At 41.8% G+C, this 14,188-nt stretch overlaps 1 protein-coding gene across 27 annotated transcripts in view; it reads left to right on the top strand.

Moving 5' to 3' along the window:
* MAJIN (membrane anchored junction protein) overlaps window positions 1–14,188 on the top strand; it is a 180,150-nt gene that overhangs the window by 137,264 nt on the left and 28,698 nt on the right. For 4 of the 27 annotated variants that reach the window (XM_083624749.1, XM_083624727.1, XM_083624750.1 and 1 more), the window contains one exon: window positions 13,311–13,374. In XM_083624749.1, the coding sequence (XP_083480875.1) occupies window positions 13,311–13,374 (64 nt within the window). The other 23 variants (XM_083624743.1, XM_083624732.1, XM_083624735.1 and 20 more) reach the window with 17 other exon arrangements.

The raw sequence follows: 14,188 nt of genomic DNA, 5'->3' as shown, positions 1-14,188 counted from the left end.
GGGTGTTATGGCCCATTCAGTCCTTTAGCACAGCACAATACAGTATTGTACTTTTTCTACAATGAGAGATTCTGAGGTTTAAGCCTGCTTCAGAATTATGCCCTCTTGGAGGAAAAGGGCTTGATCATGGTTATTCATTTGTAAAAGAAATTTGCATAAACTCAATGACTTTCTGCTTCTGATGTAATATGGCACTCACTAAGTTCCCCCCGGTGTGACCCATGATTCATCATGTTTTTATATCATTGCTTTTAACAGCAAACTGAAGTGGTGGATGTAAACAGGACTGAAGCAAAAACAGGGCCCTGAGAACAGAAGGCTGTCTATCAGGTTCAGGGGGATCTTGAGGTTTCCAAAGTACCAAAAATCCTTTTATACCCCACCCCTAAAGGGCACCTGGCCTCAAATAATGGCTCAGGAAAGACTAGGCATGTTTTAGTAGCCACAAAATGCTGAGAGTCATTTGGCAAAGAGAAACTGAAGAGGAGAGGCAGGAAGAGGTGGGGGTGGCATGGCTGGCTGAGACCCTGAACACAAGCACTCCTACTAGGACGGAGAATATACGGCAACATTTTCTTGCAGAATCCTATTGCTTCTCATTAACTACATTGAGGGTTGCCACCTTTGGCTGGGCAAAATATGGGACAGGCTGGGCAAAATAAAACTCAGGGACACACTCTATAGACATCTTGCAGTAAGTTTTGTAAGGAATAATTTACAAGCAGTCCAACGCAGAATACAGGGCGCTTCTTTTTCTCCTCCTGGCTACGCTCTTGCCGCCACCCCCACCACCACCTTCCTAACCACTGGCAGAGGAACGGGGGTGCAGAGGGAGCGAAGCATGCCGTGCTCCCCTGCACGTCGAGTGCCAAGCCCCCAGAACACGAGCCACACCCCTGCGGGTGGCGTCACGCCCCCGGGGGGCACCAGCCATGCCCCCGCCTGCTCTCCGCCGCCGGTAGCGCAGCATGCATCTTCGCCACTGTTCCTAACCATAGCTGTCAACTTTCAGATTTGAAAATAAGGGATCAGCAGCCTCATCTGTCCCAGGGACAGTCTACGGGATATCTAACAATGCAGGGAAGCAGCGGGAAGCAGCGGGAGACGGCACTGGAATAAGGGAATTTCCCGCAAAGAAAGGGAAGGTTGACAGCTATGTTCCTAACGCATCCTTGAGGCAATTTCCCCAAATTAAACAGAGAATGCAGCCGCAAAATTGTGTAGGCCCTACTGAGATTTTTTCTCCTTAGTTTTCACTTGCCATTGCTGACATTGGAGGAGGGGAGGCAAACAAGGAGGAAAGGGTCAAGGAAGAGAAGGTTATGAAACAGGTATATGATAATGAGCTCAGTCAATAAAGTGATTCAGAACAAGAACCAGCTCCAGAGCCCTATTGCAGCTATCCCTCTCTGGAAGGGCAGCTGGGAGGCTACTGCTTGCATATTTCCTCTCGTAACTGTGTAAAATGACTACATATGTACTCTTTTCTTTAATGAAAGCTAGATATGCAGATAGGGGTCCTGGGCCATCTGTAAAGGACCAGGCCCTCACAGGCCACCTTGTAGAAATGTGTCTAGGGCTGGTTATAGTATATCAAACGTGGATGTATTTTGTTTTGTTTTGGTTTGGTTTTTTAAAAATGCAGGTTAGTTCAGCAAGACCTGACACTGGAGACTGATGGTGTCTTTGTAATATTTGTTTTGTTTACAATTATAGTGGCACAGCATAGTGGAAGCAAACAAGCATTCGTACAGCAAGTACAGTGGTACCTCCGGTTACATACGCTTCAGGTTACATACGCTTCAGGTTACAGACTCCGCTAACCCAGAAATAGTGCTTCAGGTTAAGAACTTTGCTTCAGGATAAGAACAGAAATCGTGCTCCGGCGGCACAGCGGCAGCAGGAGGCCCCATTAGCTAAAGTGGTGCTTCAGGTTAAGAACAGTTTCAGGTTAAGAACGGACCTCTGGAACGAATTAAGTACTTAACCCAAGGTACCACTGTAGTAGATCACCAGCAAGGAACTTACATCCCTTCGCAGCTGCACTCACTGTTCTAAGTTATTCCCAGCTAGAAACACTTGCCTCCTTCCTTGTTTCTGACAGTTCAAACTCCAGCTGGTATGTATGCATGCATGTATTTGCTGTTTCTCTGTCCCCATTCCTCGGCTGGAGGGTTATCACTTTCTTTAAGCTCTGAGCGATATCTCATCCCAAAAGCTGGAGACTTATTCCTTAGCTATCAGGAGACCATCTCCTGCTCTTGGTTCCCACTGATGAAATATCCTATAAGCAAATATTCAGCCAAACAAAAAGAACTTCAGCCAGCAGCCATGATATACCACCATTATCAAGCTCTGGTATCGGACAGAAAGTTAAATGAGATTAGATGTAGCATGTATACTCCACTTTTCAATTAAAATACTGTACTCAAAGTGGCTTACAACAATAGTTAAGGTATTTGAATACAATGCCCACATTCAGAGTCCTTGCCCAAGACCTGCACTAGGGCTGAGCGATACCTGGTTTACAACATTGCAGTATAGTATATTACCAGCTAAGGGACGCAGGTGGCGCTGTGGTCTAAACCACTGAGCCTAGGGCTTGCCGATCGGAAGGTTGGTGGTTTGAATCCCTGCGACAGGGTGAGCTCCCGTTGCTCGGTCCCTGCTCCTGCCAACCTGGCAGTTTGAAAGCATATCAAAGTGCAAGTAGATAAATAGGCGGGAAGGTAAACGGTGTTTCCGTGCGCTGCTCTGGTTTCGCCAGAAGCGGCTTTGTCATGCTGGCCACGTGACCTGGAAAAACTGTCTGCAGACAAACATCGGCTCCCTCGGCCAGTAAAATGAGATGAGCATCGCAATCTGAGAGTCGTTCATGATTGGACTTAATTTTCAGGGGTCCCTTTATCTTTTTATATTACCAGCTAAACACTGCGATATATCAATACTTTTAGAATACATCTAAAGACATCTAAAACTTCCCTGTATCAGGAAGTTTTTAATGTTTGATGTTTTACTATGTTTTTATATGTTCTGTAAACCACCCAGAGTGGCTGGGGAAACCCAGCCAGATGGGCGGGGTATAAAAAAAAAATATTATTATTATTATATACCACAATGTCTGAAATAAGGATGGTGCTACTGTAGAGGCATTGGCTAGCTTCAAGGTTTTTTCCACATTGTGATTTTTGCATAGCACAGACACACACACACGATTCAAGATATATTGCTAGGTCTAAAATTATGAAACGATATCACAGTATGGACTTCAAACTAGTTTTGGACAATATATTGCCCAGTCCTAACCTGCGCTATCTCCACAGAAGCGAGAGTGCAGTTCCTTAAGTTCCATTGTTATTCCCCAGGTCTTTAATAACAAAATACCTGCAGGAATTGATGCATTTTGTCTCTAGTGTACATGCATATAAGGGTATGTGCTTGGAAAACAGTGTCAATATATTATTTTCTATCCCCTTCTCACAACAACATATCTCAAGGTAAATGTTGCTGGATTTTGAAGTTATTTTATGGTAAGTCCTTCAGGTTCCATTATGAGGCTAAATGTTTTACCAAAGATGCTGAAAATGGTGGCAGTAATGAGGATTTCCCACCACAGCAAATACGCCTGATTTTTGCAAGGCAGTCCTATTTTAATGTAAGATTAAATAACTGCTGCTCTAAGGGAAGAACTGGTGGAGAGGGAAGGTGAGGGCAATGTGCTATCTCTGGATTTGTTCTTTCAGTAATGTTTTATGGCAGAGGTTGTGTATAGTTGCACAAAGATAACCATCAGGCTTTGTCTAATTGTTCCCGTACTTGTCAAATAACTGCTTGTAAAGTTTATATAATACCACAAGGTGACTCCTTTGCTGTTAAGCTGCTTGTTGACCTTCCCGTGCCTGTGGCTTCCCACCTACTTTTTATGTTTAACATTCCTCCTCTATCATCCCCATCTCTCCCTCTCCGAGCCACATTGCTCATTTCTAAAAGTCGGTGAATCGGCTTTCCCATCAAGTATGAGAAAGCAAAGTTGTACAAATCTGCTTTTCAAATCCCTCAAGATAGTCCCGAGGACAGGTTGTTCGAATACCAGAAAAAGGCAGAAATGCTTTTCTTGAATTTGAGCATACTTGTCAAGACTTGACTTAAAGAATCTTGGACATTTAACTTGTCCTGAGACATATCTGTGTTAATAACAATCGTGTAAAACAAAATGACTCAACAGAAACTGCCGTAGCAGAACAAAAAGGGGGCTGTGTACAGTCAGTTTCATGAGAAACATATTTAATGTGCATTTGAGGCAAAACTTTCTTAAGGTAGCATACAGCTGTTAGATAAAGCTTTTAGAAGCATAAATATTTCCAACTGTGGCTGTCTAGTGTTGGTGCCAAAAGCACCGAAAATGTGAAACTGAGGAAGTGCTAAATATTTTGGGGGAGAATTTAGCAAGGTGTTGAAAAGAAGATGTAGTTTTGAATTATATTTATAGCAATGTTTTTGAACCATATAAACCACCTGATTGCCTCTGACCCTATCTGGCACTCTGTATGTAATGAAAGCATCATGGCAGACAGAATAAAGATGGGGTTACAGATAGGTAGCCGTGTTGGTCTGCCATAGTCAAAACAAAAAAAAAAATTTTTTCTGCCAGTAGCACCTTAAAGACCAACTAAGTTAGTTCTTGGTATGAGCTTTCGTGTGCATGCACACTTCTTCAGATACACTGGAGTGTATCTGAAGAAGTGTGCATGCACACGAAAGCTCATACCAAGAACTAACTTAGTTGGTCTTTAAGGTGCTACTGGCAGAAAAAAAGAATAAAGATGATCCATGATCCTCCAGCAGCCTGAGCTATAATTATTTGTAGAATAATTGTACATTATTCTACATCATCATTGCCCAGAAAACACAAGGACATCCCTGAAACCTAGCTGACTTTGCAGAGAGTAGAAGGCACAAAAGAAAAGAAGAAATAAAAAATAAAAGATGCCCTCTCAGTTGTCTGAGTATTGACCTGAGAAAATATCTGCATAATATGTTTCTGATTTTAATGCAGGAGTATTGTGCCCCAAGTTTCAAATGTTTTGAAAACACTGTTCTTCAAAAAGCAGATTAATGTTAGGAATATGGGTTGCTTTAGAACTTCAGCAGGCAAGGTTCTTCTTATCACTGCATCTGTATGCCAGGAACAGTTAAACCTGCTGAATGTTTTCAGACAGAACTTTGGGCAGGAAAAAAGTTGGCATTCAAGAACTTAGTCTGTTGGGAATGAAGATGAGTAGTTGTGCCTTAAGCATTTTGCATCCTGTTGTGTGATCAACATGCATGCGTAAAACCAAGCCAAAGTACAGGATTTTCAATCATTCTTAATTTTAATTTGTAAAACACGGAAGATTAGCAATAATGACTGAATAAGAAATATCAAACATGCCAGGGGAAAGAAGAGGCATAAATTAAAAGGCACGTTCTAAGTAAGTTTAATGCCAGACAGGACAAAGTGTTTTACATGCTCCATTGCTGGCTGTCTGCCCACTTTATGAAATATTTAGATAGGAATCTGAAGGAGTAAAAACTTGTTTAGATCTAGGTAGCTATTAAAGTACCAATTAAAGTCCACAGCACTCTGGCCAGTAAATTTGTGCTAACACACACACACACACACACACACACACACACACACACTAACAGGAACAATGTATAACACTGCATTCTAAAGTAAAATAACATAAAAATATTCAGTGTTGATATATCATCGAAGTGTAGTATTATAATGCAAGTAAACAAGCAACTACACAAGTAGATTTACTGTTGTGGTCTTTTTTTTAAAAAAAAAAAAAAGAGTTACAACCAGGGCTATTTTTCAGCTGCAACTCACCAGAACTCAGTTCCAGAACTTATCTGGTGGGTGCCATTGCCATTAAAGAAGAACAAGGGCAGCATTCGTGGTGAGTTCCAGCACCTCTTTTTCCAGAAACATAACACTGGTTACAACAGAGGACAGAACAACATTTACCGGTGTTAAGGCTTACTGAAGTTAAACCTGTCTAGGTCTGTCCTGGTGTAAGGTTGCCAACTTTTTGATCAGCTATAAGGTTGCCAGCCTGTTTCTTGCCAAAAGTCTTGTGCCTGCATGAGAAAGAAATGGGAGAAACTGCATGGGAGACTGCCTTGGATTAGGGTTAATAATGAAAGGAGGGGGGAATGAATTAGATGTGATGGCTGCTGAAGACCTCTCTCTTTATAATGCAAGGGCCTTATTGAGTAAAAAGAGTGCACAGCCGGGGATGTTGATCTCTTCCTGCCGGGTACGTTTCTGATAATTGGTCTCACTACTGATTTCAAAGCTCTGATGAGGAAAAAGGTGTAGAATCTCATGGTTTCACTGTGTGAGGAAACCGTGTAATGGGTGTGCCCTAATGTCAGGAAGCAGCAGGACTCAGGAAAGCTTCAATAGTATTTATTGCTGGACAGCAGACCAAAATTCAGCATAACAGCCACACGGGCAAGGCTAATGCATTCACAGCATAAAACGTAGTGAGGTTGCCTCCCTCTGCTGCATTTCAAATCACATATGCATGCTGTTGTACAGATCAGAGGGGGCGAGGATGACTTCACCAAATGCACATTACAGTGGTACCTCGGGTTAAGTACTTCATTTGTTCCGGAGGTCTGTTCTTAACCTGAAACTGTTCTTAACCTGAAGCACCACTTTAGCTAATGGGGCCTCCTGTTGCCGCCGCACCACCAGAGCACAATTTCTGTTCTCATCCTGAAGCAAAGTTCTTAACCTGAAGCACTATTTCTGGGTTAGTATGTAACCCGAGGTACCACTCACTGTACATGTTTCATGCTATTTGTTCAGTTGTCATCTGTGCATACACCATTATCTGTGCATGTCCAACGGCTGCCTCAAAGGTACACACCTACGTCTAACTGCAGAATGAATTTGGCTTAATATTTCCTTTCAGATTGAAGCTGGTTTGATGGAAATGCATCAGACAGCAGCACTTGTCAAGAAACTATTAGATAGCTTTTCAACATGGATTCAAAAACCATCAGTGGGAGAGCACTGGAGCCAAAGTAAACTGTAGCATCCACGCATGATACCTTTAAAGCACATTTGGAACACATTTCTTTCCCTCAAATAATTATGATTCCAACTGGTTCCCAGTTGACTAAGGAGGGAACCACCCCCAAGGAGGAGAGGGGAGTTTCTATTACATATCAGTTATATCTCTTAAAGAGAGAGGGCAAAGGCCCCACACACTACAAAAAGCGAACAGGGAAAGAGTACCACAGATAATATGATTTGTTCTTCAACCTTTGTCCGCATGTACTTTTTTCTTCTAATATCAGATAGTTCCTCCTCTTTATATATTTAATTAAATGTGCATAGAAATGTATTAAATGTATGTTCCGTCATCCTCTCTAGTTTGGTCCCAATTCTTGGTACAGTACATCTCCTGTATTTAAGCTGCAGTGTGGAACATACAAAAACAAATCTCAAGGCCTAAAGAAGCATACCAAAGCAGGATTTTTTTACTTCTTGCTTTGAACAGCACACCGACCCACGCCCATTCACAAAGTGTGTTGGGAGATTCCCAGCTGATACATGAGAAACAAGTCTAACCAATGTCCATAGTTTCATTTCTTCCTTTCTCACCGCTCCCTTGCCTTGTAAACTAAAACAGCACAACTGTCTCTAAATTAAAAGCAGATTTTGTCTCCCTCATTGCCCTTTCCCTTTGTGTCCCGGACAAGATATCCCCTATAATCCCGTCCCCCTCCCCATAAATTCTTACCATGTTTATCTGGTCAAATCTGTTGGATGCTATATAAAACAATTCAAACTTTTTTTTAAGCTCTTGGAAAAAAACACTTCAAGGTAGGAGGCTTTGTGATTGACACAAGGGCTGGGCAATTAGAGGACTGCTGGTGCAAACTGGATTAACAGGTTTTGTCTGAACTAGATTTGGGGAGAAGATTGCAAGTGTGCTCCCAAAAGTGCAGAGCCTTTTTAGGGGAAGGAAAAGAGGCAATTGGCTCAGGCCCTGCACATAGATCAACACTGACCAGCTGAGGTCCTCAAATGAACATTAATAGGCTTTGAAATGTCCTGCCTGATTGCACTTCTGCCATTGCTAAACTTACATACATCTGCAAACACACTTTATAAGTCACAAATACTTATTTTTGTTCTCCTCCCCCATGCATTGATTCATTTGCACAAATTTATAATCCTGAAAAGCTGGCAAATACCCAGGTTCACGGTTTTGAAAAGGGGTCAGTGGCAGGAACAGCCTGACATTCACAGGTATGGAGCAGCTGCACCTCCTGAAATTTCCTTTTCTGCACAAGAAAAGCCTTCTCCCCTTTGCATCAGGGCTACACCAAGCCAAATGCAGACCAGCCAAGTACCGTGGCCTGCTTGGAGTTCAGGTAGAGCTGAGTGATTTTCCAGTTTGTACTGCCTGCCTGGAACTGGAAAAATAAGGATAGGGCAATCAAGCAGCTGACAGACCACAATAGGGGGCCTGTGGGCTTTGACAGGCTTTTTTGGGGGGCAGGGGTCACAGTCTCAGTCTCAGTCAGTTTTATTGCACATAGCCAAAGGCTGTCGCAATGTACACAGAATTATTTGACAATTAAAAGAAAATATACTGAATTGATAAAAAAGACTTAAACCATTTATGTTATCAAAACCTTACACACTCTAAACAGAGCTATAAAAGTACCCCAATGTACAAATAAAAACATTAAACAATAAAATTCATAAGCTAAAATCGTCACATGGCCACTAAGGTTAAAAACAATATCAATTAATACAGTGTGCAATTTATACTCAGAGTTTGGTGACAAAGATAGAGCATAGCCTGAGGTAGGTAGATAGATAGGATCAAATAAATTCTTCTCCTTTACAGTTAATGGCTACCTTGGCTATATAATTTGCTCTAATTTTCCTAGCAGCAGTTGCAAAAAGTGCTACACGCCAGGCCACAATCTTATCTGTGTACTGGTATAATTCTCCCCGTATTAAATTGGAGACTGAGATTGGAGGTCAATTTGAAATCTAATGTGGGTTGACCTTGTTGGTGCCTCAACTGTCTTTTTGAGAAAGCAGGCGTATGCTCCAGAACTAGCTGTTTAGGTACAGAACGGGCAGAAATTATTTCAAAGGGCAGCATGTATGTGTGTGGGTTCCTTGCACAAAGGTTAAGGTTTTTAAGAAGAAAATGGGAAGGTTTAAGGCAGGGGTCAGCAAACTTTTTCAGCAGGGGGCCAGTCCACTGTCCCTCAGACCTTGTGGGGGGCCAGACTGTATTTTGAAGAGAAAAAAAAGAATGAATTCCTATGCCCCATAAATAACCCAGAGATGCATTTTAAATAAAAGGACACATTCTACTCATGTAAAAACATGCTGATTCCTGGACTGGATTTAGAAGGCGATTGGGTTGGATCCGGCCCCCAGGCCTTAGTTTGCCTACCCATGGTTTAAGGCCATTGCTGAGGGAACCCTTACTCTTGCCAGCAGGGGCCAAATCCTTGCAACTTGAGGTGAAAATGTCACTTTTTGCCTGCTGTTGTTTTGCCTGCAATGTTTAGAAGTCACCAGAAACTATTCCAGCAGGGGGAGCTGTACAACAAAAGGCATAAAAACTATGGGAGGCCTAATTTTGTGAGGACAAAATGGCGGCAGGGGTAAAAGGAAGGGGATCTGAGGAGGGAGTTGCAACACAGGCCCTCCTCATTGTCCTGTTCTCTCTCTCACACACACAACACAGCAGACACATTGCTCTTGCGAATCCTCCATCTGTACTCCTTTTATTGACACGTGTATTCAGTTCTCCTCTGCTTATTTCCCCCTCAGTGTTGATAGACTGGAAAGAAAGGTTAATGGAAGAAGGAAGCTACCGTATTTTTTGCACCATAACACTCACTTTTTTCCTCCTAGAAAGTAAGGGGAAATGTCTGTGCGTGTTATGGAGCGAATGCCTGCGGGTGGCGGGGGGGATCTGCTGCAGTCGTGAGCAGAGGATCCATGGCTCCCCTTCCTTCCCTCCTCTGTGGTTACAAAGCATGGATCCACATGGATCCTCAGGATTTTTGCATTGGGCTACTCCAAACTCACTGTCAGATCACATGTCTGTGGCCACAGCATGAACCACAAAAATCATATATCCACTATTTCGTTTAGAATATTTTTTTTCTTGTTTTCCTCCTCTAAAAACTACGTGTGTGTTATGGTCTGGTGCGTGTTATAGAGCGAAAAATACGGTAATTTTGGAAGCTTCCCAGGAGAAGACATGTAGCAGCAACTTAGTGGGTGTTTTCCCCACTTCCACCCCCCACAAATTAGGAGACCGATGTGCTTTCTTGTTCTTTTATATTAAATTTGGAGCTTGAAGATACGTTATGAGAGGTTACTCTTCAGTTGCAAAGCCTTATCCTGTACTTTTATGCCTTTCCCTCCCACCTGCTCAGGCTCAGTTGCCTCAGGCTGATCAGAGACCATAAAGGTCTCCAAAGAAGGGTTGGCCTTAAAACAAATACGGAGGGAAAAGTCGTTCTAAAAAGGATAACTTTGTGTGTGTGTGTGTGTGTGTGTGTGTGTGTGTAGAAAAGGTTGACGATGAAAATATCTGAAAACTGGCTTCGTGTTCCTATGCGACTCCAAAATATATTCCAAGGGAATTGGCAAAATTGACACTACAGGACAAGGATAACTGTGGCTTTAAAGATGAATGGGAACCTTTTACAAAGTATTTAAAGAAACAACAAACTGAATTGGACTCCTTGGCAGGTTTTGAATAAACACTCGCAAACTTTTTATTGACAATAACCAGTCAGATAAATCAAGGATTTATACAGTTTTGTAACATGCAGAGAATAGCATTTGTAGAGAAACCAGATTGGAGCTGAGGGAAGTCGGGGGAGGGGAGGGTGGGTCATTTTATGGGGGGGAAATCAAGGATGATATGTTTTAAGATAATATGTTTTGTTTAAATTCATATATATATATATATATATATATATATATATATATATATATATCACATTGATGATTAGGCATAAAGTTCGTTCCAATAACTTCGTTATAAGTCTGGGCTTGAGGGAAATACTGTTCCAGAACGAGGAGATCTTTATACATGTGGAGGGAAAGCTGATGAAGAAAACCCATAAACACCATTTCCCCTCACAAACTTATTGCCATTTGAGTAGCTTGTTGTTAAAAAAACAAACAACAACAACTAACCAAGGTGTTTGGTGTTTTGTTAAGAGTGCAGTCGTAAGTCAAACAGGCAGGGAGCAGGGCCAAACTTTGGTAATATGGTGCCCTGAGGCAGCCAAAATCACCCCCCCCCCCAAAAAAACACCTTTCTTATTTCCACAATAATTCCTTTTAGTACGCTTGCTTTTTTATGAATCTTCTCAGTAGGTGCCCATATTAATAATAATAATAATAATAATAATAATAATAATAATAATGTTGTTGTTGTTTTCCACCCCTTCAGCTTGGCACCCTGAATGCTAGAACTGCCTTGCAATGCCCTAAATCTGACGCTACGGGGCAGCCAGATTAAAAGGTGTGAGGGGATGCTCTTAGCCTCTCTTTTGCCACTTGTATTTATATGTACAGTGCTATTTTTCTAGAAAAAGAGGTGTTGGAACTCATGGCAATGGTGCCCACCTGAGAGGTGCTGGAACTGAGTGCTTTTTTACTTAATGTTTAAGGGTACTCTCATTTTGACTCAAGAAAATCACCATTTTATAGTTCAAATCAGGAAAAATAAATACAGTAAATGGACTAAAGCACAAAGATTGACAAAATGTTTAGGGGTATGCGTAGCCCTGTGTACCCCCAGTAAAAAAGCACTGTGCTTTCCCACTCCACTTCCAAATACAGTGGTACCTCAGGTTACATACGCTTCAGGTTACATACGCTTCAGGTTACAGACTCCGCTAACCCAGAAATTGTACCTCAGGTTAAGAACTTTACCTCAGGATGAGAACAAAAATCGTGCGGCGGCAATGGGAGGCCCCATTAGCTAAAGTGGTGCTTCAGGTTAAGAACAGTTTCAGGTTAAGAACAGACCTCCGGAACGAATTGAGTACTTAACCCGAGGTACCACTGTAAAAGGGATGTGTGTGTGTGTGTGTGTGTGTGTGTGTGTGTACACACCCACACCCACCCCAGCTATAGGTTGGCATAGAGAAAGGGTCAATCCTAAAGCCTCTCTAATGAACTGAGGCTTCTCCTTCCTGGCTTCCGGAAGGCCCCATTTTGGGGCTTAATGGCTGCTACCACCAACAAAAGTACCACCAGTGGTAGCTTCTCTGGAGATTTTGGATGAGTGTGTGAGGAGCTACAGGATACTAATGTACTGATGTTTTTGTTTTTTTGTTTGCCACGGATGGCTATTGAGAGTTGGCAGTATGAATTCTATAAGAAAATAGAACTGTTGCATAACGCTCTCTCAGTTTTAACAAAAGTTGATCTTTTAGTATTCTGGTTAATCAATGCCCCTCTTGTTCTTTTTTATTTAGTAGGAGTAAGTGGAGCTGGGTGCGGAGGGGAGGGAAGCAAGACGAGAGCTACAACAAAATGTATATTCTAAGTACCAAGCGAGATGGCCCATCATCTTTTTCATTCACCATCATTAGGCTAGATTGGTTTCCTGGGAGATGTCCCAGTTAAGTGGATTTCCTGATTAAGTGCTTCCCGATTAACTGGAATAGATTGTAAGGACTGTACATAAATATGCCTTGCTTGTGACTCTCTTTGTATTTTGTTGTTAGAAAACGGATGCCCGCTCCACATTGTTTCTCTTTCCAAATGGGATATATCTTACTGGTTTCAAAAGCACCATTAAAATGGCATTATTTTCTCTTTCCAAATGGGATATATTTCTCTTTCCAAATAGGATATATCTTACTGGTTTCAAAAGTAGCATTGAAATGGCATTATTTTCTATATGACTAGAGGCCCCTTTAATAATAATAGTAATAATAATAATAAATCTAGTCATATTTCTGATAATGTATTGTTGTTAGGATGGGGTACTTAGTGATTATTGGGGGGGGGATCACAAAAACAGGTTGGATGAAAGGCACACACCCTTTTTTTCAAAACACTTGAGTGCCTACAAAATTTTAGGCTCCAGTCCTGTGCTTACTGCGGTGTAAGATCCTGTCAAACCTCTCGATTAAACATGCATAGGATTGTGCTATAAGATTTTTAGTCAGAGGTGATGCGATAAAGGTATAATTGCTTGTAAATAGGATGCACTGATTTCTTTTGATCTGTACAGGCCATCCAGTACATTTTGCTGCCTGCAGCAGACGACATGATGGTGCTGTCCCCATGTACAAAAGGTAACTAGACTGGCAATTGAATGTTGTTTCAATATTGGTAGTCAAACAGCATCCTCTACTCCTGAAGACAGCAGGCTAGCTTAGTGGGTGCAGGGCACGCAACTCTTCCCTCAAATACTGCATCGTTCCCCAGCATTTGCTGCTTGAGGCAGCTGCTTCACTATGTCTAATGGTGGGGCTGGCTCTGGATGCACTGCTTTTGCAGTTCCTGAGATACCACAAAAGCTTGCAATACCTATAAGCCAAATAAGATAGTGGGATGAGTATACATACTACATACCCTCCAACATTTCTCTGATGAAAATAGGGACGTACCATTCCATAATTATAATTTTACTATTTATACCCCACACAACTTTACAGGGTTGCCTACTCTGACCACCTTCCAATATACATAAACACATTTAAAAAATTAAGCATTAAAAAAACATCCCTATACAGAATTGCCTTCAGGTGACTCAGGGGTCGGATAACACCATACCCTCCAACATTTCTCCAATGAAAATAGGGACATTCTAAGGAAAAGTGGGACATTCCGGGATCAAATCAGAAACTGGGATGGCTTCTCTAAATCAGGTACGTCCCTGGAAAATAGGGACACTTGGAGGGTTTGCATAATATGTGCCAGTGCCTGTAGACATGCCACCACTTTCAATATACTCTAAACAAATCATCTGCTTTCTGTAGCCTGCTTTTTCTCTACTCCTGTTTCTATAGCATTCTAAGGCAGTACAAATCTGGGAGCAAAAGTTATTCTATGATCTCTGTGGCCATATACTGCTTAACTGAAAGATTTATAGTTTTGTTATTGCTG

The sequence above is a fragment of the Podarcis filfolensis genome (assembly GCF_964270895.1).
Source record: "Podarcis filfolensis genome assembly, chromosome: 7".
Taxonomy (NCBI): Eukaryota; Metazoa; Chordata; class Lepidosauria; order Squamata; family Lacertidae; genus Podarcis; species Podarcis filfolensis.
Note: the sequence above shows the minus strand (reverse complement) of the source record. Positions and strands in the feature narration are given on the sequence as shown.